Source organism: Capricornis sumatraensis, chromosome 1, assembly GCF_032405125.1.
Source record: "Capricornis sumatraensis isolate serow.1 chromosome 1, serow.2, whole genome shotgun sequence".
Lineage (NCBI taxonomy): Eukaryota > Metazoa > Chordata > Mammalia > Artiodactyla > Bovidae > Capricornis > Capricornis sumatraensis.
The window spans coordinates 94,062,887-94,090,849 of NC_091069.1; the positions used below are offsets into that span (position 1 = coordinate 94,062,887).

A 27,963-nucleotide genomic window follows, 5' to 3' on the forward strand; every position below is an offset into this window, starting at 1 on the left:
CCATTAAATATCTGGGTCTTTTCCTAGCTCTTAAGTGATTCCTTATATGACTTTCTATTACCAAAGAGTTGTACTCTACTTGGATATTATCCCATAAAACCCTAGTCTAGAAAAAATGGGTTCTGTGTTAAATCAGAAATGAGCCCTAAGACAGAATTTCTGAGCTCACCTCCTCCCCAATTAAGAGGCTGGTCTAGGTGAGACAAAGTCTCAACAGTTCTAGAATAAATTCTCCAACCAACCAAAACATTCAGTAAATCCCAGAATGTATGACATATTACTGGCAATTCCTTCTGTAAATCTTCCGTGACAGCTCTAGTTAATATTGTTCTGAGCAAGGTAAGGAGATATATCTGGTTTATAAAAGCTGCAGCCACACTGCAGTAGCTGAAGACCTTATTCACCTGTGCCCCATCCGTGTGTATGCTGATCTAGCCGTTGACTTATCTGAGGTCAAAAGTCTAGCTCAGTAGAGTCTATTCTTGGAAATACTCCCATTTCTACTTTTTTTTTTTTTTTTACAGAACTAGACCCAAAAGGGCTTCCCTGGTGCCTCAGCTGGTAAAGAATCTGCCTGCAATGCGGGAGACCTGGGTTCGATCCATGGGTTGGGAAGATTCCCTGGAGAAGAGAATGGCTACCCATTCCAATATTCTGGCCTGGAGAATTCCATGGACTGTATAGTCCATGGGGTCACAAAGAGTTGGACATGACTGAGTGACTTTCACTTATTTACACTTAGAGACCCCAAAGTGTTAGCTTTCTCCTACTTCAGAATAGGAAGTATTTGCTGTCAGAAACTCCTTTAAGGTTAGAGGTATCACTGTGAAGGTTATGAGCACCTGTCGAAACAACTTGGGCAAAAGAATTTTGTCAATACAATTAGAAAAACCAAAGGACTACTTTTTGAAGTATTTCAAGTTAACCATCTTATTTATGCCAGGCTGCCAATCATACCTAATACTCTTTTGTGAAAGCCTGCTTATCAATATTGGAGAAGGCAATGGCACCCCACTCCAGTACTCTTGCCTGGAAAATCCCATGGACAGAGGAGCCTGGTAGGCTGCAGTCCATGGGGTCACTAAGAGTCAGATGCAACTGAGCGACTTCACTTTCACTTTTCACCTTCATGCATTGGAGAAGGACATGGCAACCCACTCCAGTGTTCTTGCCTGGAGAATCCCAGGGTCGGGGGAGCCTGGTGGGCTGCCGTCCATGGGGTCGCACAGAGTCAGACACGACTGAAGTGACTTAGCAGCAGCAGCTTATCAATATGTAGCAGACTTCACCTTGTCCTGGAGATCTTTACAGAAAATTCTGCAGCTGTCCCTAAAACTGACCAATATAGCATCAATACCAAAAATAGATTATGTAGACAAAATGGCATTCTCTCAAAGCACCAGGGACACATGAAGAGAGATTTTGGGAAGGGCAGAATATTAAAAAGGCCTATTTTACCAGCATGGGCAAACTATACCAGAATATAAGCTCCACAAGGGCAGGGACCATATTTTATTCATTATCCTATACCTACTATAACAGTGCTAGGCATATGTTGAATGAATGAATGAATGAATAAATATTTTCTGATTAGGGAGGTCTATATTAACATTCAAGTGCTTGCCATGCTTATGTCAAGACATGGACTATAGCCTGAAGGAACTTTTAGTAGCTCTGTATCAGCAGAGATTTGTGAAGGTGTTCCAATATATTATTAATACTACAATCTCTTCTAATCAGCAATGACATCTACCTACATTGTTGTACTCAGTCGTGTCCAATTCTTTGTGATCCCCATGGACTGCAGCAAGCCAGGCTTCCCTGTCCTTCACCATCTCCCTGAGTTTACTCAAACTCATGTCCATTAAATTGATGATGTCATCCAACCATCTTATCCTCCATTGTCCCCTTCTCCTCCAGCCCTCAATCTCCTCCAGCATCAGGGTCTTTTCCGATGAGTCAGCTCTTCACATCTGGTAGCCAAAGTACTGGAGCGTTAGCTTCAGCATCAGTCCTTCCAGTGAATATTCAGGGTTGATTTCCTTTAGGATTTACTAAATTTAGGATATACTGCTTTGATCTCCCTACTGTCCAAGGGATAGGTTACATATGCTATCATATTGGTTGTGCACATAATCTTTTCCTAGATAATTCAATTAATCTCTTAAACCATTCCTTCCAACCCCACCATTCACATCATTTATGGGTTCCAATTTCATGGGTTATCAAACTGTTTGATTAATAACTCTGGTGTAGATGACTCCCAGTTTTATAGGTCATTATTAAATATCCACAAACTATTTCAAACTATTTGAGCACCTGGAGAGCATTTCTACCGACAACATTACTGATCCACACTTCAATACTAGAGGGTTAATACACCACGGTCTCTACTTTCCATCAAGAATATCCTTTCATAATAACTTTCCCCTACTATCTACACCCACACCTCCCTTCTTTACCATCACTTACTGACAACTGCTCAGTAAATACATGGGAAAACGACAGGCTACCACCCCTCCTTATTAAGTAGTACATGTGGGAGATGGCTTTCTTCCAGTAATACTGGAAGAAATGATCAGTGACAAAGACTGATCCTTGAGGCCTTTCCTGCCTCCCCCCAGCCTAGCCTCCCATGTAATCACCTACTTAGGGGTTGTTTAGTCTGGTTAGGGTGAAATAATATAAAATAAATTCTATTAAGTATCATTTTGATATGTGCTATATTAGACAAAAGCACTTTTTTGATATAAATGGATATTCAACTGAGGCTAAAATATAAGTGATTATTAAGCAAAGTTAGGATTTTTTTCCATAAGAGCCAACAGCAGTCAAGCAAAGGGAACATATTCCTCTTAATGGGAATACTGTTCATTGAACTTGGGGGTAGGCCAAAAAAGACAGAAAGTAAATTTAATACAAAGACAAAATTTTATTGAACAGGATCAAGATAGGAGAGGAAATAAAAGGGGCAGTTCTACATAGTAAGATTCTTGAGTGGTTCTCAGGTTTCCCTACCTGATGTTGGCTAACTTATTGATTTTGCCTATATATCTCTAACAGGTATAATACCAGAATTTGTTCAATATCTCCAAAGAAATTTACAATTGTTTCTCTTAGGTCCTATAGTTGTTTTTAAGGCATGTTAAGTGCCTGCAATGGAAATGCACTGTGTTTACTTTAGACAGAAGGTTTAGAAATTGGAGAATAACTGGCCTAGAGGGAATGTCACCAACTCAATCTAAAAAAAGCCACAGATATCTTGGGATGGCTTTGCTGTTTAAGAGTCGTTGCCAACAAGCTCCATTCAGGAGATCTGATGCAATGTCACAACCTAATTCATTCAGCTTTATAAAACTTAAGTATATTGGAAGTAAATAACTGTTGATGCCAAAGAACAGAAAATAATGTGACACTGCTAAAGAACACATTCAAGCCTTTGCCTATTGGTCAGAAATGGAAGGTGAACAGCTAAAAATTAAATAAATAATGTAATAATTATCAGGGGGATTTAAGACTCTCATAATGAATGGAATAACAGAAATGTGAAATGTTTCAGGGAAGCTTGTAATAAACAGCATTTGATGAGGAGATACAGAACGTAAAAAAAGAGGTCCAAGAAGAAGCTGAGAAGTAAAAGCAAAGAATAAAGAAGAGAAACTAAGAAAATGGTATTTAAAGAGATGAGCTTAATACTTAAAGGCAGAAAGACAGTTAGATCCTGGTTAACAACAAACACACAGATACATACACACACACGCACATAAACATGCATAGATTTTTCCAAACAATACTTCAATCCAGCTATTCTCAATGTAACTCTCCTCTTGGTTTAACTCTCCACCTTCACCATGAAAAATTGTATACTGCCAAGGCCTACAAAGACCTCTCTACTTCACAGCCTTTTTTTGTACTTAGAGATTTAATTTTGCTCCTGATTTGCATTGTTTATTTTGCATCATTATATAACAGTCATATTGTAAGTTGGAATCTATTTCCCTATTCCTTGAATTTGGGCTGGCCCTATCTGTGACCAGCTCTAGCCAACAGAATGCCGAAGAAGTGATATTTCAAGTGTAGGCCTCAAGAGGTTTTCTCATTTCCTCTTGCTTTCCCGGAACCCTGCCAGGATGCCATGTGAAGAAGCCTGGCTTGGGCTGTTGGTTAGAGAGAAATCACAAAGAGCAGAGAAGACTCAGCTTAGCTAAGGCATCCTGGATCAGGCAGTCTGCAGCCACTCTAGTAGCTCATCTCAAAGTCTGATGAGCTCAGCTGACTCTATCCAGTCTGTAGAAACTTGAGCTAAATAAATGATGCCTATTTTAAGCCAATATGTTGAGGGGTGATCTGTCATGCAGCAAAAGCTGTTGAAATAACTGAAACATACACAATGGTTTTAGCCTTCCAATGAAATACTTATTCATAGTGTGCCTTATATTAGAATCAAGTATTTGCTGTTCACCTCTTTGCTATTAGAGTATATTACATCCATTGTGTATTCCCACAATACCTAAGTTGTAATTTGTTCATAGCAGGCACTCAGAGTTTGATAGACTGAAATGAAAATCAACTAAAGTTCAAATTCTGGTGTTCATTGGCATTATTTACTTAGAGTTTAACAACAGAAGAAAATACCAACCATAGTACTGTTTGAGAATCAAATAACTACTGAGGATCTGACAGTGGCCTTGCGTTGCTACTCTCAATTATGAACCATTAAGGGACAGCAACTATTAGTACCTAGAATATAAATGCTACTTCAAGACAGTTAATAAGTGAGCCCTTAAGCTGACCTTCTCAATATTTAGGATTAATCCAAATTTTGGATTTTAATAGAAATAGCACACATTTGATATATGGATGTGAAATTGTACTGCAATCCTACTTTCATGAGCTTGGGAATACCGAAAATATAAAGTGCAAAAGGAGATTTTGATTTGCACTAATCCCCAGTAACAGCTGGTTTTCTAAATCCAGAAACCTGACAAATGACTTATGTGTGTAAATATGCTTTAATTCTGAAGTGCTTTACAAATGTAAAATATCATGAAATCCTGTGTATTCAGAATGTCATTTCACTTTTTCCCTTAAGAAGTAGAAAAATCAGAGTAGACAGGATGGCTCAGAAAGGATAAATCATTTTGCTATCCACATCTAATTTGCTTCCTAATAAAATTCTATGGCTTTCAAATGACACTGTGCTATTATAGTCTGTACAGAGATGATTTCATCAAATATTCTATGTTTTGAATATTTTCAAAATTATCATTCAGTTGATAGTCTGAAACACTCTAAAGCAAAAGGACATGAAAAACATGATCAGCATGAATATATTCATAAACCAGTGAGCAAAACAAACTCAATGACAGTAAAAGAATATCCTTGCTGCACTTAATGGGCACAAATCCCCCTTTTCCATGGGTGCATATATGTATCCTATAACATGCTTTAACTTTAATTTGTTTCTTTAACCTCAGCCATTTCTGATCAATACTGTTATCTTTGACTTATAAGGAACATACATAATGGTCAAATCAAATAGTAAGGTGGGTAACTGAGTCAAGACATTAAAGGTTTAGACAGGCTAAATAAATAATTAAATGACTAATTATTAAATAATGATTTAATGATTAAAATCTGGTTTGTTAATAAAATGTCTTAAAAGGAAAACACTGTCCAAAGAGAGTGAAACCTTCAGCTGTGGTGTATAAAATCAACCACATAAGAACTAGATATAGAATGGGTAACAATGTTATGTGTGAAAAAGATTCAATCACTAGCAGATGGAAGCTCCATAAATCAGGATACATTTACATGATTTTTAAGATCAGCACCCAGCGTAGCCCCCAAATTCTGTAACTCTATTTTAGGATTCCAAAGAGTAGAGGAAAAAGGACATATATTAAAGGACACCTAATCATGTCTTATTTGAAAACATACTTCCAGGCTTTCTATTTATAATCTGAACATCTCTTAATGGTTCATAAGCTGCTCCCTTTAAAAACAATGCTCATTTTAATTAATTTATGAGAATGACTAAGATGAACTACAAAGAGATATGCATTTTCACCATGGGATGGGGAAAGATTATTTTTGTCACACTGATTTAACCTACCTGAGGTTAACCTGCTAATAATGAGCTAGAGAAGTTTTTCATATGATCTAAGAAGAATTTAAGCTGCCTTAATAGAGACAGACATAAATAGAAATTAAGTGATAGATTCAATAGAAAGAGGCATACTCTTTCATGAGTCAGTGTTTTAGAGATTTTTCTACTACTAAAAATTTCATGCAAGGAACTCTGAGAACAAAAATGTAATAGAAATAGGAACTTAAGCATAAACAGCAGTGCTCACTGAGAACTCACAAGTATTTCAGCATTCATCCCGGCTCAGATCCACCTTATTTTGGCTGTGCCTTCTAACTTACTCCTGTAGTTAACATTTTCTGCGAACACTAGTTACTTTCCATAGGGAACAAAACCACAAACTTGAGAGAATGACCACACTTCCTTTTCATGAACAGTGAGAAGAAAAAATTTTTTCCTTGGATGTGTTTTTCCAGTGAATTCAATTTCTGCTTTCCAAGAAAAGCCAATTGGCTCAGAAGTCTCTGAGAAGGAACAGTGCGGGGATAGTCAAACAGATACCATACCACAAAACTCCAAAGCAAAATCCCAACCTTTCAGCCTTAACATCAGTCAAGGGGTTAAAACCTGAACACCTCAGTTGAGTTGCTGAATCCACAGGTGGAAGGTCTAAAGGGATACTCAGCTCCATTCGGGACCATGCTGAGAAAGCCTTTATGTTTAAGAGAACCCCCACCTCAACTCCTAAATATTAAGTTGACACACGTTTCTGGGACGCGGCCTGAATCCGCAAACTTTGGCGGGTCTATAGAGACACAATTTTCTGTTTTCTGCTTAACAGGGCTTTCCAGAATTGTCATCAGATGACAGATTACACCACCCATCCACAAGGATTCAGGGGTAGCTCAGGCCATCCATTATGGGTTAAAAGCTGTTTTAGCATGAATCGAGTCACAGTGGTAAGGAGACTACCAATACAAGGGGTCCTACAGCTTTAAGAAATACCCTGGGCATCTAAAAGTTCTCAGAATGCAAACTTTGTCAGCTCTGAAAACAAGAGGCACTGCATCATTATGGCAGGAGAAACAAAGCCAGCACCCTTTTAAAAACAGACAAAAAAAAAAGATTGTTTTAATAGGAGAGAAGCATCAGTCATTGATTCTTACTTCATTCACACTTTCTATCCAACCCCATCCATCTTCAGAGTGAAGAGATGACAAAGCCCAGTTAACCCTCTCCCTCTTTCGGCCCCCACCCATACTGCTCCTCTGTACCAAATCCACCAAGACCCACCAACCCACCCTTTTCAATCGGCAAGCAACAGCTCTATAGAATGACTCTGTCTGATGGGCTTGCAAACCTCAGGTATACCTAAGTACCAGCTTTCATCACACTACTTTAGTAGGGTTACCTGCCAGGTTGTCATGACTGGTCAGGGCCTTTACTAATCACCTAAAATGACCACTCAGCCACTCATGGCTGACCACATTCTACAAAGGTGGGGATGAGAAGACTTAAGGGAACAGAAAAAAAAGTCAACAAACCAAACCAACAATCCAGAATGTAAAATATTTCATTTTTATTAACTGTTACTGCCCTCATTATCTGCAAACAGAAGTTCTCTAAGCAGGCAGTCTGCATCAGTGCACCTGCTTAGCATCAGTTTGCCGAGTTATCTTTTCTGCTGTGTCTGCAAAAGCCAACTATAGCACAATGGGTCACATCACTTGAGGGTCACTTGAGTCCCGCTACATTCTGGGGCCCTCCTTCCACCTCCTCCCTTTCGTTCCATCCACAAAACCTTTAACTCCACCATAGCTAAGGATCCCAGATAGCTAAATAAAAGAGGTGGCCTCAAACACAGGGAAAAGCCCTTAGGTCTCCAGTGTGAATCGCCAATGCCAATGCCCCTCCCCTCTTCTTTTCCTTAAGACCTGATGGTCTTCAGTCACACATCTTAAAAGAAAAACAAAAAACAAAAACACAAAGACTTACTTGTCTCAAGTCGATGAAGGCCAACTGCAGCGTGTCCTCCTGGAACCCAGGCACCGGGCCGGATCTGGCAAACTCTGTGGGAAAGAAAAGAGGATAAAAAGCGCCTTTAACTAACCATGGACAGGGAGATTGGCAGACGGATGACAGGGAAGACAAGAGAGGCTGGGGGAGAGGAGGACCAAGCTTCTAAGGAGTCATGTCTCTCTCCCTTCAGCTTCTTTGTTCGCCCTTCAAAATTCGTGTCATCAAAACACCATTAATTCCAGCATCCTGACAGCAAGGAAACTGTACTAATTCGACCTGAAATTTATTCCCATGAGCCGCGCTGGGCTTCAGAGTATTTGTTTTGTGAATGGACAAACAACTTGCAAAGGAGGAGGGAGTGGGGGAGAGAAAAAAGTTTTTCCTCTCAACACAATAAAATCTTCAGCTGTGAAACTCTTTTCAGTTCCGAAAGCTATTTATATTTTAGATCGCTGAAGGAATTTTCTAATTTCACGCCTGTCACCTCATTCCCCAAGCATTTATCAAAAAATATTCCCTGCCACATCATTAATTATTCCCTCACTGATTATTTGTATTATCTCATGAGTGCATTATTGCCAACCCACACACAGACACACAAACACACAAACCAGCAGCAGAGGCTGCCCCAATCTAGCGCTTGGCTCTTCAGTAGAGGAGTATTGCACATATGAAAAGACCCATCTAAACAAATATCACTGCAAAAACTTAGGAAATTTTTGTATATGTCCATCCTCCTAGTGTATTCTTTGTTCTTGACTTCTGCTTCTATTTCACTCTTAAAAATTATTTCTCTCTTCCTGTACTCCAATTGAGTCTTAGGTCAAAGAGACACACGGATGCTATTTGCAATTTACAATAGTGCCTTGGGTACATGCTTAGTTTACGACTCTGGCTTCTACATCATTAAGAAGAAGGTAACTGCACAGGACTATAGGGAAATGTACTAGTTAACAGTTAAGAATGTCAAGTTTTATTGTCCCTCAGCCCTGCTTATTATGAAATCGAAAGGTCTTGTTTAAGTCCCTATTTTCAGACAAAACAGACACATAGAAAATTCAAAAGTTGTACAGTTACTATCCCTTGAATTCTATCTGTGAAGTTAAACAAAGCAAGATAAACATTTAACATCAATCTACTATTTACCTCAAAAACAACTCAAATATCTGCTCAAAACAAATATGAAAAGGGATGTTTTCCTTTTGATTTAATTTTTTTCCAGGAATGAATTTAAGAAACTACATGAAGTTGGTATCATATTTTCTTTTGAAATTAAATAAAATCTACCAATATATTTGCATATATGTCTGGAAAATTCCTCCAAACAACTAGTAACTGGATAGCTTCAAATGATGATTTACGAACAATGACAGGTATCCCTGTTCTTTAAAAATATTTTCCATCTAGGAAATGTCTAATGGGTTTTCATAAATTCCTTGCCCTACTTTAAAAAATACTGTTAACAAGTTAAGTTGCAGGGAATATAAAAGCACTACATGAAATAAAATTTAAACCAATTTATTAAACTAATTATATAGAGCACAAATGTGAAATTAAAAAAACATTCTTATCCTGGAGTTTTCACAAAATAGTCTTATTTTAGAGATTTCAAATAAAGATAACTCAAATGGAAGGAGATAAACTATACAGAGTGACAGCATACTAAGTTTCTATTTACTTTGGAAAGAACATTTATATGGCATTTATAAATTAATTCAATCATATGTATTGCCCAAATAATTAAAGTTTTAAAAGGGTAAAGTTCTAAAACTGTACAAATACATGATGAGAGCCATGTTAATAAAAGCTTAAATAATCCATCCTTCATATCTTTCAATAGCAATCATCTGTGATAACCTTGTATATAACAGCTGCTCAATCACATGTACAACTTTCTCATACTATGCTCCTATAGAAAGCAGCTCTTTGAGTCATAGTCACAGGCACTCTTTTTGACAGCCTTGATGGTCAGATGGTCAGCTTAAATAAGCTTCCTATGTCTGACGATTTCATCCAAGGTTGGTGGGTCACCACTGTCACTCCCATATGACATACGCCTTACGCTGCATCCCCTGAAGCACTGACGCCTCCTCTGTCAGTAGGAAGCCCGCAAGTCAAGGTGCAGCAACTGTCAAGGTGTTCTGCTGACCTACACATGTTCAGTTCAACAGGAATGCTTGAGAGCTGGCTACACATTGCTGAATCTCGTGATTGGGCATGCTCCCTGGGGCTGACAGGATGCTGAAACCACTCAGGTATCTGGATCTGATACATATTTAGTCAGTCACACTTTATAGATCTCATTTTATGACACACTCAATTTTCCAGGTTCCCAGAGGACACAGTGGCCTTTTAGATTTGATTTTAATTTTATAAATCAGAGAATGACAATTGCATCAGGTGCAACAAAGTGAAGAGACTAATTATTTAATATAGAAATATTACACACTATATATTCAACTTCATATTTATATTTTCTCATTATTTTATAAATGCAGTTCTTATCCTCTCGTGTAGACAGTAAAATTCTTAGGGGTAAGGACCAGAACACAGAAGACAGCAAAGTGTTCAAAATAGTAGATGTCCAACAAATACCTATACTTTACTTTACAGAAATAACAAGATCAATTAATTACACATATTCTTTACTGCCAATGAAACTCTTTGGATTGCAATAGTAAGGCATCCTTAACATGAGTATCAATAAGTAGGTTTTAGGAATATACAAGCTTCCTAAAATTAGGTGCACAATGATTGAGGGGATGGACTCTGGGGTTTTAAAAATCAGAGTTTGAGTTCTACTTACTAGCTCTATGGATATGTGCAAACTACTTAATCTCCTAAAAGGTTCAATATCTTTATTTCAAAAATGAGGGCGGCAGTGTATTCCTTATACTGCTGCTATGAAATATTTAATTAGCCACAGCACAGGAATTTTCACTGATATTATTTCAGAAAATCAATAAATATATTAAGCAGATCTCCTATAATTTTGTGACCCAATATTTCCTTTAAAACAGGACTGTTCCTGTAGAGTCAATTTTTTACATATATGAAAATAGCATAAGAAAGTGTGAATATTTTTAGATTAAAATTTGTATTTATCTTCAACTATATAAAATACAATAACAGTAAAATACATGACAGTAAGCATTCATTTCATAATGTTAACTGAGGCTGTTAAAGACAGAAAGATTACAAGGGATTTTATTCTCCTTTACATTTTATAAACTTTAAAAATGAGTACAGACCACTTTTATAATCAGAGAAAAGGAAGTAGAAGAACACATACATCCCCAAATTATTCAGTGCTATTTTCTCTAGTAACAAGAGCTATAACCTGTTCAAGATTTAGCATTACAGGCAATTGGGATTGATTTGCATACCCATATTCTCAGAGGCTGCTTAATAGAGAGGAGAACTACACATGGGAGGGGTACAAGAAGCCCCCAGTCCACTGAAACATATACAAATTGACTCTGAACACACAGAAGCTTTCCCTTATAATCACCAATAAAAAGGAGTACATGCCTGCACTAGTGGCCAAGTAGAACAAACGGATGTATGGAGGACAGTGAAGAAGCCCCTTTTTGGACTTGTCTCTGCTTTCTAAGATCTGTAGTAGGTTTTCAGTCTCTAAGAGGCTTAAGCCAGTGCCAGAGTTCCCCAAGGCTGGAGTTCTGCAGAGTGGCGCCAGCCTCACAAGAATATCAAGGTGCTTGTTCCACTTCATAGAGAACCAAATCCTACCTTTGACTATCTTATGTTATCTGGGGACTGAATCAAGGTTCCAATGAGGCTGGCAAGAAAGCTTCCTCTTAAAAAACTTGTTCAGGTTATTGGAGCTTCTGGCCAGCACCAAGCCATCCTTTTGAGAGCTTGGCTCACCCTAGTTCCTTTTCACTACCCTTAATCACAGTGTGGTTTCTCAAGAGTTGAAACTGCTATCAGAGCTTGACTCTCAAATCCAATTTGCAAGTATAAAAAATATTTTAATGAAATAAATATTTCATTAAAAATATTAAAGGGAGGTATACAAATTATAGGAAAGGCAGCATACTGTTAAGTGAAAGTATAAACAGGGAAAGAAAAGCACACACAAAAATCCTCTCACTTTTACTTAACAAATATCCAACACTTTTTCACATTCTCATACACTGTTAAATTTATGAAGTGTGACAATATTTTTAAATTAATAATAATTTCTCAAAAATATCCAACAGGTTTACAGTTCTAATAACCTTCATAGTTTACTGAAATAAAAATTACCAAAGTAGAAAATAGAGGAATTTAACTAATTTCACAATGCTTTCTAGACTTCTTGAAAGCTTTTCTTAAAGTGAACTACCACTTAGAGAGGGGAGGAAAAAATGTTTAAATAAACTTTAAAATTACTTGGTACATTCACATTTCACTGAGGAAAACAAAATATATATTTGATAAAGAGCATAGAACCTTAATTTAAAAAAAAGCATAGAACCCTAATTAGAAAAAATGGGAGAGTCACAGTTAGAAGAGGCTTTGAGGAGTCAGAATAATTGCCTTATAGCCAGAGAACAGTATTGTAGTTTTTCAGAGTTCAAGGCCTTGAAAGAGTAAAGGAAAGTGAATTAAACTCAGAAAGGTTAAACCTTAAGTGATTATAGGTGAAGTTGGCTGGTGAGGACCTGGAAAAGCTTGACTTATGTGTCTCCTTTTTTCCCTCCTCTTGCTTGAAGAGTTCCCAGGATACAGCACTTCTAAGTTTTAACATCAATATGGATAAAAAAATGTTGCCTGCCATTTTTGTAAACAAGAATGTTCCCTGCCATTCTGGTAGAAGTCAACCATCAACCATTGCAGCTGCCCTAGACAGTATGCCCTGAAGGGATTTCAGGATGGAGAAAAACAGAATACTGGCCCAAGATAGTTAGGATACATATCAAAGGAATAAATTCCATGAGTCAGACTTTTGCATCTTTCCATCTACAGATAAGAACCAAAATCATTAATCTGAGATGTCTGCCTTCTATGATTAGCTATAATCTATTGATGTTTGACTCTATGTTTTCTTTTTTTTCAGCAAAAATTCCTATATATTCAGGCTCCTCCCTTACCTTTTGGGAACAGTTTCATCTGAGAGGTGCCTCCCAGGCTTTAGTTCTCAGTGGTGAAAGCTATGGTTTTTCCAGTGGTCATGTATGGATGTGAGAGTTGGATCATAAAGAAAGCTGAGCGCGGAAGAACTGATGCTTTCAAACTGCGCTGCTAGATAGTTCTCTTGAGAGTCCCTTGGATGCAAGGAGATCAAACCAGTCAATCCCAAAGTAGATCAACCCTGAATATTCACTGGAAGGACTGATGCTGAAGCTGAAGCTCCAATACTCTGGCCACCTGATGCGAAGAGCTCACTCATCGGAAAAGACCCTGATGCTGGGAAAGACTGAAGGCAAAAGAAGAAGGAGGTGGCAGAGGATGAGATGGTTAGATAGCGTCACCAACTCAATGGACATGAGTTTGGACAGACTCCAAGAGAGAGGGGCAGGGAAGCCTGGTGTGCTGCTATTCATGGGGTTGCAAAGAGTCGGACACAACTTAACGACTGAACAACAACAAGGTCACCAAATAAAACATAGCTCCCCCCACCAAAAAAAGGCTGCCTTAGTCTGTAATCTGTATATCCAGACAAGACATTTGAGAACTTATCAAAAACAAGTTGTGGAAAACAGATTATAAAAGAAATTCCTCTGAATCTTTGCAAATTGTCCATAAAACAAGAATAATTTTCAAAGGACAATGACCAAGGTAAAATTTATTTCAAAAAATAAAAACTAGTACAATATCCAGGAAGTATGTAAAACAGCAATTCATTTTTTTAATATAAATTTATTTATTTTTTGGAGGTTAATTACTTTACAATATTGTATTGGTTTTGCCATACATCAACATGAATCTACCACAGGTATACATGTGTTCCCCATTCTGAACCCCTTCCCTCCTCCCTCCCTGTACCATCCTTCTGGGTCGTCCCAGTGCACCAGCCCCAAGCATCCAGTATCATAATTCTTAGAGGAAAAGCTAATTTGTTCAAATAAGAGAAAATTGAAAAGGCAGTGGGCAAAATTTTAACCAGAAATTCCTGGTTAGCATAATATACTATTGCTTTCAGTGAAATTCCAAGTTAGACAGTGGACAACATAGCATCACCAGCCTCCACTGAACAGATTAGGGTTTTGTTTTTGGCCAAAATGTCAGGTGAGAAAGGAAAATCAGTATTCTGGAGCTCAAACTATGTTGGGTACTTGTTTATATCTTGAGATCAGGTCAGGTCACATGCAGTTTTTATGGGATTAAAACAAATAAGAGCTGCTGTTGCTGTATTAATGTAACGGTTTCCTGGTATCTGGGTCCCTGGGGCATAGTGTGCTAGACTATGAAGTGCAGCTCTGGGGAAGTTAAAGCCTTCTTGCATCACTTCACAGTGGTTCCACGAAGCTAATTACAACGAAGAGTTGAAGGACTCCACAGGGACTCCACTCAAGGCCCTGATGGTCAGAGAAAGGTAGGCCAGAACATGAGGAAGTAAGCACAAACGAGAGAGCTATGAAGGAGACAGAAAAAGGGGGGACTGGGGGTGGGGGTGGGAGTGGGGAGGGAAAAGTTCCTTGAAGATTCAGCTGACTCTACTTGTGTAAGTGTTTGTATGGACATGTGATTATAAAAAAGATAGTCACCTTTAATTACATAGAGTATAATCCTCTGATATACATTTTTCTTTGCTTTCATATATTTTAAACTCCCTGGACCTTCTGTCTTAAGAAGAGCAGAGTAAAGTACAATCTAACCTATTCTGAGTTTCTGTGTGAGGAATACAATTCAAACTGATAATACCAGAGTCTGATAGCAAATGCCAAAGCAGCACTCTAAATAGATTTATAGACTGTTTTCAAAGTTTAATTCTCCTAGCTCCTTTTGCTTTAAAAGACAATTGAAAACTAGGACAGATAAATATAGGTTTTTAATTAATAAAAGATTAATCCACTGTAAGAGAGAAAATGGCCACAAGCATGAAGGAACTTTCACGATGCTGCTGAGTAAATAAGCCAATCAGTCTCCATGTGTCTGTCCCTTATACCATACCATTGAAAGGAAATGAGGGTTCAGATACTGGCAGAGACTGCTGTCAATGACAGAACACATTCCCTGGAGACAGCTGTGCTACGTGGAAGAAACCTAGGAAATTGGAGAAGTTGATTTTTATGCCTTATTAACATCTCTAACATAGAAGAATCTGTAAACAGTTTAATGAAATTAATTGGTTGATTTCTAGCAAAGCAAACCAGAAAATAATTTTATTCAAGATTTAAAAGAAGGAGATAATATAAATTCCTACCATGTCATGGAGTCCAGGTGCCACTGGGTGCTTCTATAAAGTGGTGTTCTTTGTTTAAGGAAATAGTATTCTAAATGGTGGATAAGAACACATTAGATGTATCCACCAAATTAAACAGAGTATCTTTTGCATTGCAGAAGAAGAAGGTTGAGGAAAGCCAAAACCCATAACAAGTGGCAGAACAATGTCATGCCACATGGCATTGGACATTCCCTTAATATTCCATAAATAATTGCCAAAAACACAGCACAAAATGTCCCAGGACTTGAGTTTACAACCAAGAATCCTAAAGCTGAAAGGAGCATTTGCAATTGCTGAGGACTTTTGCAGATGAAAAAATTAAAACCAAAAAAAAAGTAACTTGGTGAACCAGTTAAAACCTAATCCCCCTATTATTTCAATATGCATCCCTGACCTATAATGTCTGAAAGCAAATATTTACTTTACATGTTCCTTATATATATGCATATATATGTTTGTATATCTTTTTCATTTCAATAACAATGAAGTCATAAAAATATACAGATCTGTGTAAAATCACAATTTTCTTCTGAAGTTTTGCAATTTTGAAAAATAAAGGCCAATTTCATAATAGATTTTTTCAATACTATAGTGAAAAGAAGCTTCTGCCAATTAGCAAACAGCAGTGCTTCTGTGCATAATCTTAAAGAAAGCTGAGAACCTGCGATGAAAGGCGTGGGTTTCCTGAGAGATGAGAAAGACTGGTGTTCTAAAGTGGTAACTTCATATCCTTGATATTTTTACTATGCTTTCAAGGACTTAATCTTATCTATGTGTTTGTTCAGCACTGATCATTCTGTTGTATGGACACAAGACAGAATTAAGTTTATCTGAAATTTCACACTGAGAAGGATTCTGTAGGCATTTAACATAATGGTGAAAAATTCTCTAGAAAAGCACTGTCCAAATAGAAACAAGAGCTACATGTGTAATTTTAGAATTTTTAGTAGATACACTGAAGAAAATAAAAATCAATTAAAAATTAATAATAGCATATCTTATTTTACTTACTATATCTAAAATATTTTAATGTCAACATAAAATTAGCATTTAAAAAACTATTCATGAGGTTTTTTTTTGAAATTCAGGATTTGTTCCTCACTTAGAGTACAACTCATATTTGAGCTGTGTGTCAAATGCTCTAATAGCCACTTGTGGCTGTAACTATAGTTTTGGACAACACAGGTTTAAACGCTGTTGACTGTAAAGAATGAAAGCTAAAATGAAATGTGCAAAGAATGATTTCAGACTTTGAAATGACAAGGAAAGAGCACTCTCCAAATTCACAGCAATATGAATTGTTTCTACATTGACTAGGAAATTAGGATTGAAACAAATGTTCCTGGTACTACACAATGGCTTCTCTTCATCTCATATTTTAAAAATATGCCACCCTCTGAGGCAGCTATATACTTTGTATATTCTTCACTATGTCTGTCAATAAATGTTTACAGTACCTCTCTATTAATTCTTATGCTGGTATTCTTTCTTTTCTTCTCTTCATCCCATTTTCGTTTCTTAATACCTAATTTACTACTTTTTTCAACTTATCCTACTGAAAGTAGTCTCAAATCATTTTGGAATGATTACGGTATAGTTAAAAAACTGATAGTTGAGCAGCGTATGTTTCCAGACAAAGCTCTTTGACTCAGGTTCCCCAGCAAGTGATGACAGTAACTGTCCTGACTTATAACTGCAAAATGTTTTGTAAATCCACAACACAAAACAAGTGCTAATTCATTAAAAGGAAAAGCATCAGGACACTGTCAGCGCTCTTGAACAGGGTAGAGGTGCACCATACAAAGGTTCCAAAAACGCCAAAAGAGAAATGATTAAGGTAGGTTCACCCTGGAAGCTTCCTAAGTTAAAAGAGCTAGACTTTTTTTTAAGTTAGTTGTAATTCTTTCTAAACTGAAAGCCAATACTGTTTCTCTGGTATAAGTTTTGTGGATGGTCTCACAATTTGCTAGGAAAACTGAGTCTCAGTCTACAATGATTGGTGTTCACAGAAAATGGATATATCATTAGCTAATGTAACTTGGATTCCAATATTTCTAGATTTTACTTATGTGACCTTGGGTCTGTCATATAAGTTTTTAGTGCCAGATATCTCCTCTGTAAAATGAAGGCAGTAATATTTCACTTGCTTAAAGCTATGGGACTGAATCAAATATACTCTTGAGGCCTATTATATAACAAGGAATATACCTGGTCTTTGGTCCTAGCTCCTGACAAGGAGTTTTATATCCTCCAAAGGTCCTGAGCAACAGGAAAGCTCCTGAGCAATTCATAATAGAATCATTTTGATCATACCTAAGTTTATGCTGCGAAGCTGACTCCTGAGGGCCCTTATGTAGTTTTAAAGGAGGGGCTGCACACACCAGAATGACCAAGCCTGTGAGCAGAGAGTTGACACTTTCAGCCCCACCCCCAATTTCCAGAGAGGGGAAGGGATGGTGGTCGATTTCAGTTCAGTTCAGTTCACTTGCTCAGTCGTGTTCGACTCTTTGCGACCCCATGAATCGCAGCATGCCAGGCCTCCCTGTCCATCACCAACTCCCGGAGTTCACTCAGACTCACGACCATGAGTCAGTGATGTCATCCAGCCATCTCATCCTCGGTCGTCCCCTTCTCCTCCTGCCCCCAATCTCTCCCAGCATCACAGTCTTTTACAATGAGTCAATTCTTCGCACGAGGTGTCCGAAGTACTGGAGCTTCAGCTTTAGCATCATTCCTTCCAAAGAAATCCCAGGGCTGATCTCCTTCAGAATGGACTGATTGGATCTCCTTGCAGTCCAAGGGACTCTCAAGAGTCTTCTCCAACACCACAGTTCAAAAGCATCAATTCTTCAGTGCTCAGCCTTCTTCACAGTCCAACTCTCACATCCATATATGACCACAGGAAAAACCATAGCCTTGACTAGATGGACCTTAGTCGGCAAAGTAATGTCTCTGCTTTTGAATATACTATCCAGGTTGGTCATAACTTGTCTTCCAAGGAGTAAGCGTCTTTAATTTCATGGCTGCAGTAACCATCTGCAGTGATTTTGGAGCCCAAGAAAATAAAGTCTGACACTGTTTCCACTCTTTTCCCATCTATTTGCCATGAAGTGATGGAACCGGATGCCATGATTTTCGTTTTCTGAATGTTGAGCTTTAAGCCAACTTTTTCACTCTCCACTTTCACTTTCATCAAGAGGCTTTTTAGCTCATCTTCACTTTCTGCCATAAGGGTGGTGTCATCTGCATAGCTGAGGTTATTGATATTTCTCCCGGCAATCTTGATTGCAGCTTGTGTTTCTTCCAGTCCAGCGTTTCTCATGATGTACTCTGCATAGAAGTTAAATAAGCAGGGTGACAATATACAGCCTTGATGTACTCCTTTTCCTATTTGGAACCAGTCTGTTGCTCCATGTCCAGTTCTAACTGTTGCTTCCTGACCTGCATACAGATTCCTCAAGAGGCAGGTCAGGTGGTCTGGTATTCCCATCTCTTTCATAATTTTCCATAGTTTATTGTGATCCACATAGTCAAAGGCTTTGGCATAGTCAATAAAGCAGAAATAGATGTTTTTCTGGAACTCTCTTGCTTTTTCCATGATCCAGAGGATGTTGGCAATTTGATTTCTGGTTCCTCTGCCTTTTCTAAAACCAGCTTGAACATCAGGGAGTTCACGGTTCACGTATTGCTGAAGTCTGGCTTGGAGAATTTTGAGCATTACTTTACTAGCATGTGAGATGAGTGCAATTGTATGGTAGTATGAGCATTCTTTGCCATTGCCTTTCTTTGGAACTGGAATGAAAACTGACCTTTTCCAGTCCTGTGGCCACTGCTGAGTTTTCCAAACTTGCTGGCATATTGAGTGCAGCACTTTCACAGCATCATCTTTCAGGATTTGAAACAGCTCAACTGGAATTCCATCACCTCCACTAGCTTTGTTTGTAGTGATGCTTTCTAAGGCCCACTTGACTTCACATTCCAAGACGTCTGGCTCTAGATGAGCGATCACATCATCATGATTATCTGGGTTGTGAAGGTCTTTTTTGTACAGTTCTTCCATGTATTCTTGCCACCTCTTCTTAATATCTTCTGCTTCTGTTAGGTCCAGACCATTTCTGTCCTTTATTGAGCACATCCTTGCATGAAATGTTCCCTTGGTATCTCTAATTTTCTTGAAGAGATCTCTAGTCTTTCCCATTCTGTTGTTTTCTCTATTTCTTTGCATTGATTGCTGAAGAAGGCTTTCTTATCTCTTCTTGCTATTCTTTGGAACTCTGCATTCAGAATGCTTATATCTTTCCTTTTCTCCTTTGCTTTTCACCCCTCTTCTTTTCACAGCCATTTGTAAGGCCTCCCCAGACAGCCATTTGGTTTTTTGCATTTCTTTTCCATGGGGATGGTCTTGATCCCTGTCTCCTGTACAATGTCACGAACCTGTGTCCACAGTTCATCAGGCACTCTATCTATCAGATCTAGACCATTAAATCTATTTCTCACTTCCACTGTATAATCATAAGGGATTTGATTTAGTTCATACCTGAATGGTCTAGCAGTTTTGCCCACTTTCTTCAATTTAAGTCTGAATTTGGCAATAAGGAGTTCATGATCTGAGCCACAGTCAGCTCCTGGTCTTGTTTTTGTTGACTGTATAGAGCTTCTCCATCTTTGGCTGCAGAGAATATAATCAATCTGATTTCGGTGTTGACCATCTGGTGATGTCCATGTGTAGAGTCTTCTCTTGTGTTGTTGGAAGAGGGTGTTTGCTATGACCAGTGCATTATCTTGGCAAAACTCTATTAGTCTTTGCCCTGCTTCATTCCGCATTCCTAGGCCAAATTTGCCTGTTACTCCAGGTGTTTCTTGACTTCCTACTTTTGCATTCCAGTCCCCTATAATGAAAAGGACATCTTTTTTGGGTGTTAGTTCTAAAAGGTCTTTTATGTCTTCATAAAACCATTCAACTTCAGTTTCTTCAGTGTTACTACTGGTTGGGGCATAGACTTGGATAACTGTGATATTGAATGGTTTGCCTTGGAGACGAACAGAGATCATTCTGTTGTTTTTGAGATTTCAATCATGTAGTAAGTTATTTATTCAGTCATGCTTCAGGCTTCCCTGGTGGCTCAGATGGTAAAGAATCCATCTGCAATGTGGAGACTTGGGCTCCATCCCTGGGTTGGGAAGATCCCCTGGAGAAGGGAACAGCTACCTACTCCAGTATTCTTGCCTGGATAATTCTACGGACAGGAATTAATTAATTAATTGGCAGGCTACGGTCTACAGGGTCACAAAGAGCTAGACACAACTGAATGACTCACTTCACTACATAATAAAACCCTCATATTAAAAACTCTGTGCACTGAAGCTCAGTGGATCTTCCTGATTTGGTGAACATGCTGATGTGCTGGAAGGTTGACATGCCTGATTCCTTAAGGACAGGACATGGAAATTCTGTTTTGCCACCCTCCTCCCCAGGATCCTGTCCTGTATATCTCTTCCATTTGGCTGTTCCTGAGTTATAGCCTTTATAATAAAACTGCAATCATAAGTACAGCAGTTTTGGTGAGTTATGTGAGTTTTTGTAGTGAATTACTGAACTGAATGTACAGATGTGACAGTTGGAACATAAAGAAAGCTGAGGGCCAGAGAACTGAAGCTTTGGAATTGTGGTGCTGGAGAAGGAGATCAAACCAGTAAATCCTAAAGGAAATCAACCCTGAATATTCATTGGAAGGACTGACGCTAAAGTTGAAGCTCCAATACTTTGGCCACCTGATGTGAATAGTCAACTCACTGGAAAAGACAGACCTTGATGCTGGGAAAGACTGAAGACAAAAGGAGAAGAGGACAGCAGAGGATGAGATGGGTAGACAGCATCACTGACTCAACAGACATGAATTTGAGCAAACTCCAGGAGAAACAAGGACAGGGAAGGCTGGCATGCTGCAGTCCATGGGATCCCAAAACGTTAGACATGACAGCAACTGAACAACAACAGAACTGAAAGGGGATGTGGTGAGCTCAATATCTGTGAAAGTAAAAAATGAAAGTGAAGTCGCTCAGTCGGGTCTGACTTTGTGACCCCATGGACTGTGGCCTACCAGGCTCCTTCGTCCATGAGGTTTTCCAGGCAAGAGTACTGGAATGGGTTGCCATTTCCTTCTCTAGGGGATCTTCCCAAACTAGGAATTGAACCCAGGCTTCCCGCATTGCTGGCAGATGCTTTACCATCTGAGCCACCAGGGAAACCCCCAAAATCTGTAGTCAGCTAGAAAGAAGTGGGAGTGGCTTGAGGACACCTGAGGCTTGTGGCTGACATCTGTAGAGGGGCAGTCTTGAGGGACTGACCCTTAATTTGTAGAATCTGTACTAACCCCAGGTAGTTACTGTTAGAACTGGATTGAATTGTAGAACACCTAGTTGTTGCTGGGATTCCCTGGTGACTCAGTTGGTAAAGAATCCGCCTGCAACGTGAGAGACCTGGCTTTGATACCTGGGTTAGGAAGATCCCCTGGAGAAGGGAATGGCTACCCATTCCAGTATTCTGGCTTGGAGAATTTCATGGACTGTATAGTTCGTGGGGTCGCAGAGTCAGACACCACTGATCGACTTTCACACACTCACTCAGTTGGTGTTGAAGAATTGCTGTTGGAACACAAGTTTCAACTCAGATCATGCACAATACAACTTGATACTGGGTCCATTTTAATATCTAGGTTATAGCCAGATATGTCCCAGCATAACAAATACAAAATTTACTGGAAACGGATATAATAAAATAATGATATGCTTTTTTTTTTTTTTTGCCTACATGGCCACTTCTTCAATAAATCAAAAATCTTAAAGATATTGCATTAAAGTGAGTGTTCGTTACTAGAGATTATTTTTGACATGGCAAAATAAAAAGTTTCACATATCTGTCTCAGAGAACGATAACATTTTCTACACTTTCTAGCTTTACTTCATATAATTGTTCAAGTATTAGTTGGGAATTCCACCACCCCAAATGGAATTATAACGTTAAGTATTAAAACAATGATCCACCTGCACACTAAATGTTTGCATTAGATCAATATGAACATAAATACTGGTCTGCCATTATAGCTATACAGACTAATGAATTTATTTTCAGAGGTCAAGATCTACACTTAGGATCTACCTTACTCAAGAATATAAACATTGCCACTAAGCTCAGTTTGAGGTATGTTTTCCCTTTTCTTTTTTTCCCCTAAAACAAACAACCAAACAAACAAAAACAAAAGAAGGTGAAGAAGAGAATCTCTGTCAGTGAAACCTGAGACCTTAAGCTGGTGGTTCTAAGTCCAAAGACTTGAAGGAGACACAACAGGGAACTCCAGAGGCAGTGTTAGGCGTTTTAACTTGGAGGCACTGGTAAGAAAGGGGGAGATTAGTGTTTTAAGAGAATTTAAGTCAGTTGGAAAAAAAGGAAATGGAAGTAAGTGTTTCTTTAGGTACAAAAGCATCTTCTTTCCATGATAAACTGGTGCTTTGAAAGCAATATCCTAACAAATAGGAAGTATAGGAGACAAATGACCATCTCAAGTATTAAAAGCACTCCTGTCTTTAAAATGTTTAAAATGCTTTTCCACAGGAGAGTACAGAACCACATTCTTTTCCCTGGTTAATTGTCTGGGCAGGAGCTGGTGCTACACCTTGTTTCCATCCATTGACAGGCAGACAGCTGACAAAGAGATTCTGTGAGCCAGAGGGAATGGCAGGCCCTTAAGCCTGACTGCTGGGATTTGGTGAAAAACTTGAAGAGAGACTTAAATTTCTTCAGAGAGGCACATCATTCAGGAAGAACGAGCAAAGAAGGAAGACAAAGATTACTAGGGAGATTTTACTGATACCACAAAATAATTTAAGACTTATTTTTCTTTTATTCTTGGCTACATTATACAAAATATATGCTGTTATTTACAATTAAACAGTCCCAATTATTAGGCTTAACAGAGGCAATGAAATAAACAACCTTTTCTCTCTTCTCTTTCAATGTCAATTTCTGAGAGACTTTTACAAGTGCTGATTCAATTTCTTTGTCTTCCATTCATTTCTCAACTCCTAGCAATCTGGTCTATCATCTACTTCCACTAAAAATGTGCTGTCTAAAATCTGCTTTGGCTCCAATAGTAATAATTATATTTCCATGTTTCCTTCTGGATACCCTAGTTCATTTCACTATATTTTCTAGTCAAATGAACTAGCTTTATTTCCCTAATATGCCATATTCTTTATTTCCTCCCAGAAATGATACAAATACTTGCCTTTGTCAGAACACCCTTCCCAATCTACCTCATCCTACTTGAATGGCTAATTCCTAGCCATGTTGTACAATGGGATATCCTAGTCCAAATCATTCACTTATAACAAATGAGTAAAAAGGTTTTGCAAGAGATTAAGTGTGCTGTCCAAATTCACAGCTACTTAGTGATCAAACAAAGACAAAGACACAGGCCTCAATTCACCCATCCAATGTACTGGTAGGTGTACATTATCCCACCAGTGACCCTAATATATACTACTTTCTCCTCCCAGGAAAGGAGTAGAAAATAGAAGCAAAATATAGATCAACTACTATTATAGAACATTATAGGTAAGACTTTTAAAATGCTATTCATTGTCTCACTAGTTTCTGAAAACTTCAGCTTTTCTAAGTGGAAGTGTTGGCAGTCACATTTTACTCATATTTTCTAAATTTCAATCTTAGAAAAAAGAAATTGGGAATGCTAAGGGAATTGTGTGGTGCCACTCTCTCATATACACATACACACACACATAAAAGAGAGGAAGAGAGAAAGGATAAATTTCTAAAATTTGTAATACTAAAACTAAATCAGATAGATGGTTTAATTAAAATCAACTCAGAACTCAAATTAGAACTCAAATCAGAATCTGTTAACTCTTGAAATGTCACAGCAGGTGATAATGGAAAAGAATGAAAGTTTTTTCTTTTAAAATGTTTCATAAAAATTAGGACTTTGATCAACTTTTTGAGATGTATATGGTACTGTTCCACCTAAAGGCAGTAGGTGGACGAGAATGTTACAGGCATTTTTTGTGGGCCCAAGTCTGTCAATTTTCAACAATTAAAATAATTTTTAAATATACATTGTATTTAATATGAGTTCCTGGTTTATACCCTATAAAGTGGCCTAATTAAAATAAATAGTTTACTGGCCTCAACCCCAAAGACATGAAGTTAGGGCCAAAGGAAACAGAAAATGTACACAATGTCTCAGCATAATCACTTGGAGGCAAGAACAGTAAGTGCATCAGATGTTCTTGGGAGAGTCTGGTTTAGTACAAATATTAGGATTTTAGCCTATGTGAATAAAAGGGAGGTGCAAATGGCTTGATGGAATGAGGCAGCAGTGCTGAAGAAACAACTCTTCCCCTGAGGCGATGTTTGCAGCTAGTTGATATAGGAGAAAGAGATGGCCAGCCGTACACACATTGCCAAGCTCAGTGGCTCATTCGTGTCCGATTCTTGGCAACCCCATGGACTGTAACCCAGCAGGCTCCTCTGTCCATGGAATTATCCTAGCAAGAATATTGGAGTGGGTTGCTATTTTCTCCTCCAGGAGATCTTCCTGACCAAGGGACTGAACCTGCTGATCCCCATCTCCTACACTGGCAGGCAGGTTCCTTACCACTGAGTCACCTGGGAAGCCTCAGCCAAACATTGCTCTGGTGCTAAAGGTGAGGTGAGGCACCTAGTTTGCAATGATTAAGAAACACTGTTGTTTCAGCGGGCTCATTTCTCCATGAAAATGTTTCTGGGTGTTTTCAAGCAAATTATGAGGACTCATGAAAATTTTTAAATAATTGTTTTTAAAGTTTCTGATAGAGAAATAGTAAAAAGTCTTTGGAGATTATGAAATTGCTATAATATACTCTTTTAACTTTAAGAAAAATCTGTTTTACTGCATCTGGAACCAGGGTTAAGTAACAGGAAAATAGCAATAACCACAATATATTTTACAATTTCTACTTCTTTGAAATGGCATTTCTTAATCTTTCTAGTCTCTGAAACTTCCAAAGCGCAGAAGGTCTCAAAGTTGAGAAAAAATAAGTATTGAAATCTGAAACAGCTAAAACAGAAAATGTAGAAAAAGAAGGAAGGAGCACCAAGTTTGGAATATCACTTTAAAAAACATCTGGTCCTCTTCTTTTCAAAATCATACAGCAGAAAAATGGACTTCTGGAAGCTACCAGCTGATTTAAGTTAATTTCCTCCCACCACCTCTATCTTCCTGCCTCCAAATATCCCTTGAAATAAAGCTGGGAAGAAAAATCTAAACAATTTCAAAGAGGAATCAGTCCCTGTCCTTATTTAGGGCTGGGATAAGTACCACATTTACCAAACAGCCAAACAGAATTTAGAGTATTAAGTTTGCCACAAATAAAAAAGCTTAATTGAGTAGTATGATTCTTCACGTAGCAGGTCCTTTGTACTTCCTCATCACTTAAATGCTCACAAACAATCCAAGGTCACACTTTGCTACCAAAAAAAGTATTTTGTCTCTGTTGGCCAGTGTCTGGAAGCCAACAACAGGGCTTGACAGTGATGCATAACAAGGTCAGAGCAGCATGATCCATCTCCATTTTCTTGACAAGGATGGCATCTTCGCCATGGTGAGGAAGAGCAGGTTGCCTGCCTTCAGTGCTCAGGTTGGCAGCACCTACTATCAAATGACTAGGTGTCTGGCAGTGGGCTCACAGAGACAATGACTGCCTTATCTCCTGGAATTCAAGGAACTTCAGCCCATAAACCAAAATAACTGCTGAGTGGGCACTACTCACTGATCCATGTCTGGGGAAAGTCCTTCCAGAGGGTCCAGGGTCCACCATCCATAGTCAAAGAGAAGTGACATGGCCCTTTAAACGGCAGTGAAGCCTTCTGTTTGGGTTTCCATGGCTAAGGAAGGCACATCGTAACAGCATGGCACCTAGCATGAGGAACCGTGCTGGTGAGGGAAGACGGCAGCGAACAAAGCAGGGTGTGTACTGCCTGTTTCTGACAGAAGGACAATATCTGCAGTTTGTGTTCTTCCCACACCATTTTAGATCTGAGAATCCAAGCTCAATCCTACTTTTAAAAAGAACTAGTAAGGGCCTTGGAAGAGGGAGAGAGACAAAGCCACACAGCCTGTAAGTTTCCGGGGAAGCCTTTGCATAGGTTGATTGAGAGCTGTGTGACTGAGAAAGTATCTCTCAGAAAAATGGGCTCTATTTTCATCCTACATATTCCCACTGCACTTTAGTTTTAAATTTGATTTCTTGTATAGAATACCTACAGTGTTCCAGGTCTTGCAGAGAAAACAAGGAATGAAGAGAAGGAATGAAATATTGATAACTATATATAATACCTATACATATATAACTGCCAACTTAATGATTTTCCCTTGCAAATGTGAGTTTCATTGCAAATATTGAGTCAAAATGAGAATGAGAAACAAGAATATACAACAAAACTGAGAAAAAGGGAATACAAATGATAAAACAAATAAAGAAAGATGTGTTCTAACAAAGAGTGGCCACCCAAGTCCCTGTACATTTCCAACAGAAAATGAAAGCATTTTTCTGAAGAAGAAACATAAAATATTTCTTTCTGATTCCATTAACCAGTCAATCAACCAAAAGACAAAATTCATTAGCCATGGAGCTTGTCTCATAGAACAAGTTATTGTCTCCATTACATTAAAGCAATAACAACTAATTATCCTTAGATTTTCACATGTGCAGAACACTGCAAATTATAGGAAGCAAGTTTATTTTTCTGCATACAAACTCGAAGTCTATCATCAATCTTTCCACTGTAATGTTTCTCAGATGGAAGAGGGCAGAACAGGAAAGCTTGTTTTAAAACTGCAATTTAGAAAGACGAGGCCAAGGATAGAAGCTAAGGGATCTGAAATTAATGATATTGAAATACACAAAATGTCCTTCAGTAGTCTGCAACAGGAAATTTGCATCTTCAGGCATTACATATGCTCAAACAAAGGAGGCATCTATTATTTTGATATAACTTAGGAAGATGAGGTTTAAAATTTTATTGGGCTCAAACTTTCTCCATTTGTCTCTCTTCAAGCCTTATATTCTTAAGAGGGCTTAAGAGGGCTTTCTTTTTAAGACTTGAACAGGTATAATTAATTAAAATAATTAAGATACAATTTGAAAAGTGTCTTCTGGATAAAAACATAAAACTTATGCTTTAATAGGAAAGGAAGTAAATTCAAGACTTTTCACAAGAATCCCATAATGATATCATTTGCTACAATAATTTAACATTTCTAAGATTAAGGTAAATTTATAGAAAGCCAATTTTTAAAAATCTATTTCTCATATCAGTACTATATTAGTACTCAGGTTCTAGTAAGTAAGTTCCCGAAAGAAATGTAATCGTACTCTTTAGACTTCTGAAATTCAGGACTGCTACCAT

At 38.2% G+C, this 27,963-nt stretch overlaps 1 protein-coding gene across 4 annotated transcripts in view; it reads right to left on the minus strand.

Annotated features, from left to right (window-relative positions):
• Positions 1-27,963, minus strand: part of EXOC6B (exocyst complex component 6B) — a 711,360-nt gene that overhangs the window by 157,629 nt on the left and 525,768 nt on the right. For all 4 annotated transcript variants that reach the window (XM_068984191.1, XM_068984200.1, XM_068984185.1 and 1 more), the window contains one exon: positions 8,084-8,157. In XM_068984191.1, the coding sequence (XP_068840292.1) occupies positions 8,084-8,157 (74 nt within the window). The remainder of the gene's footprint in view (positions 1-8,083; positions 8,158-27,963) is intronic.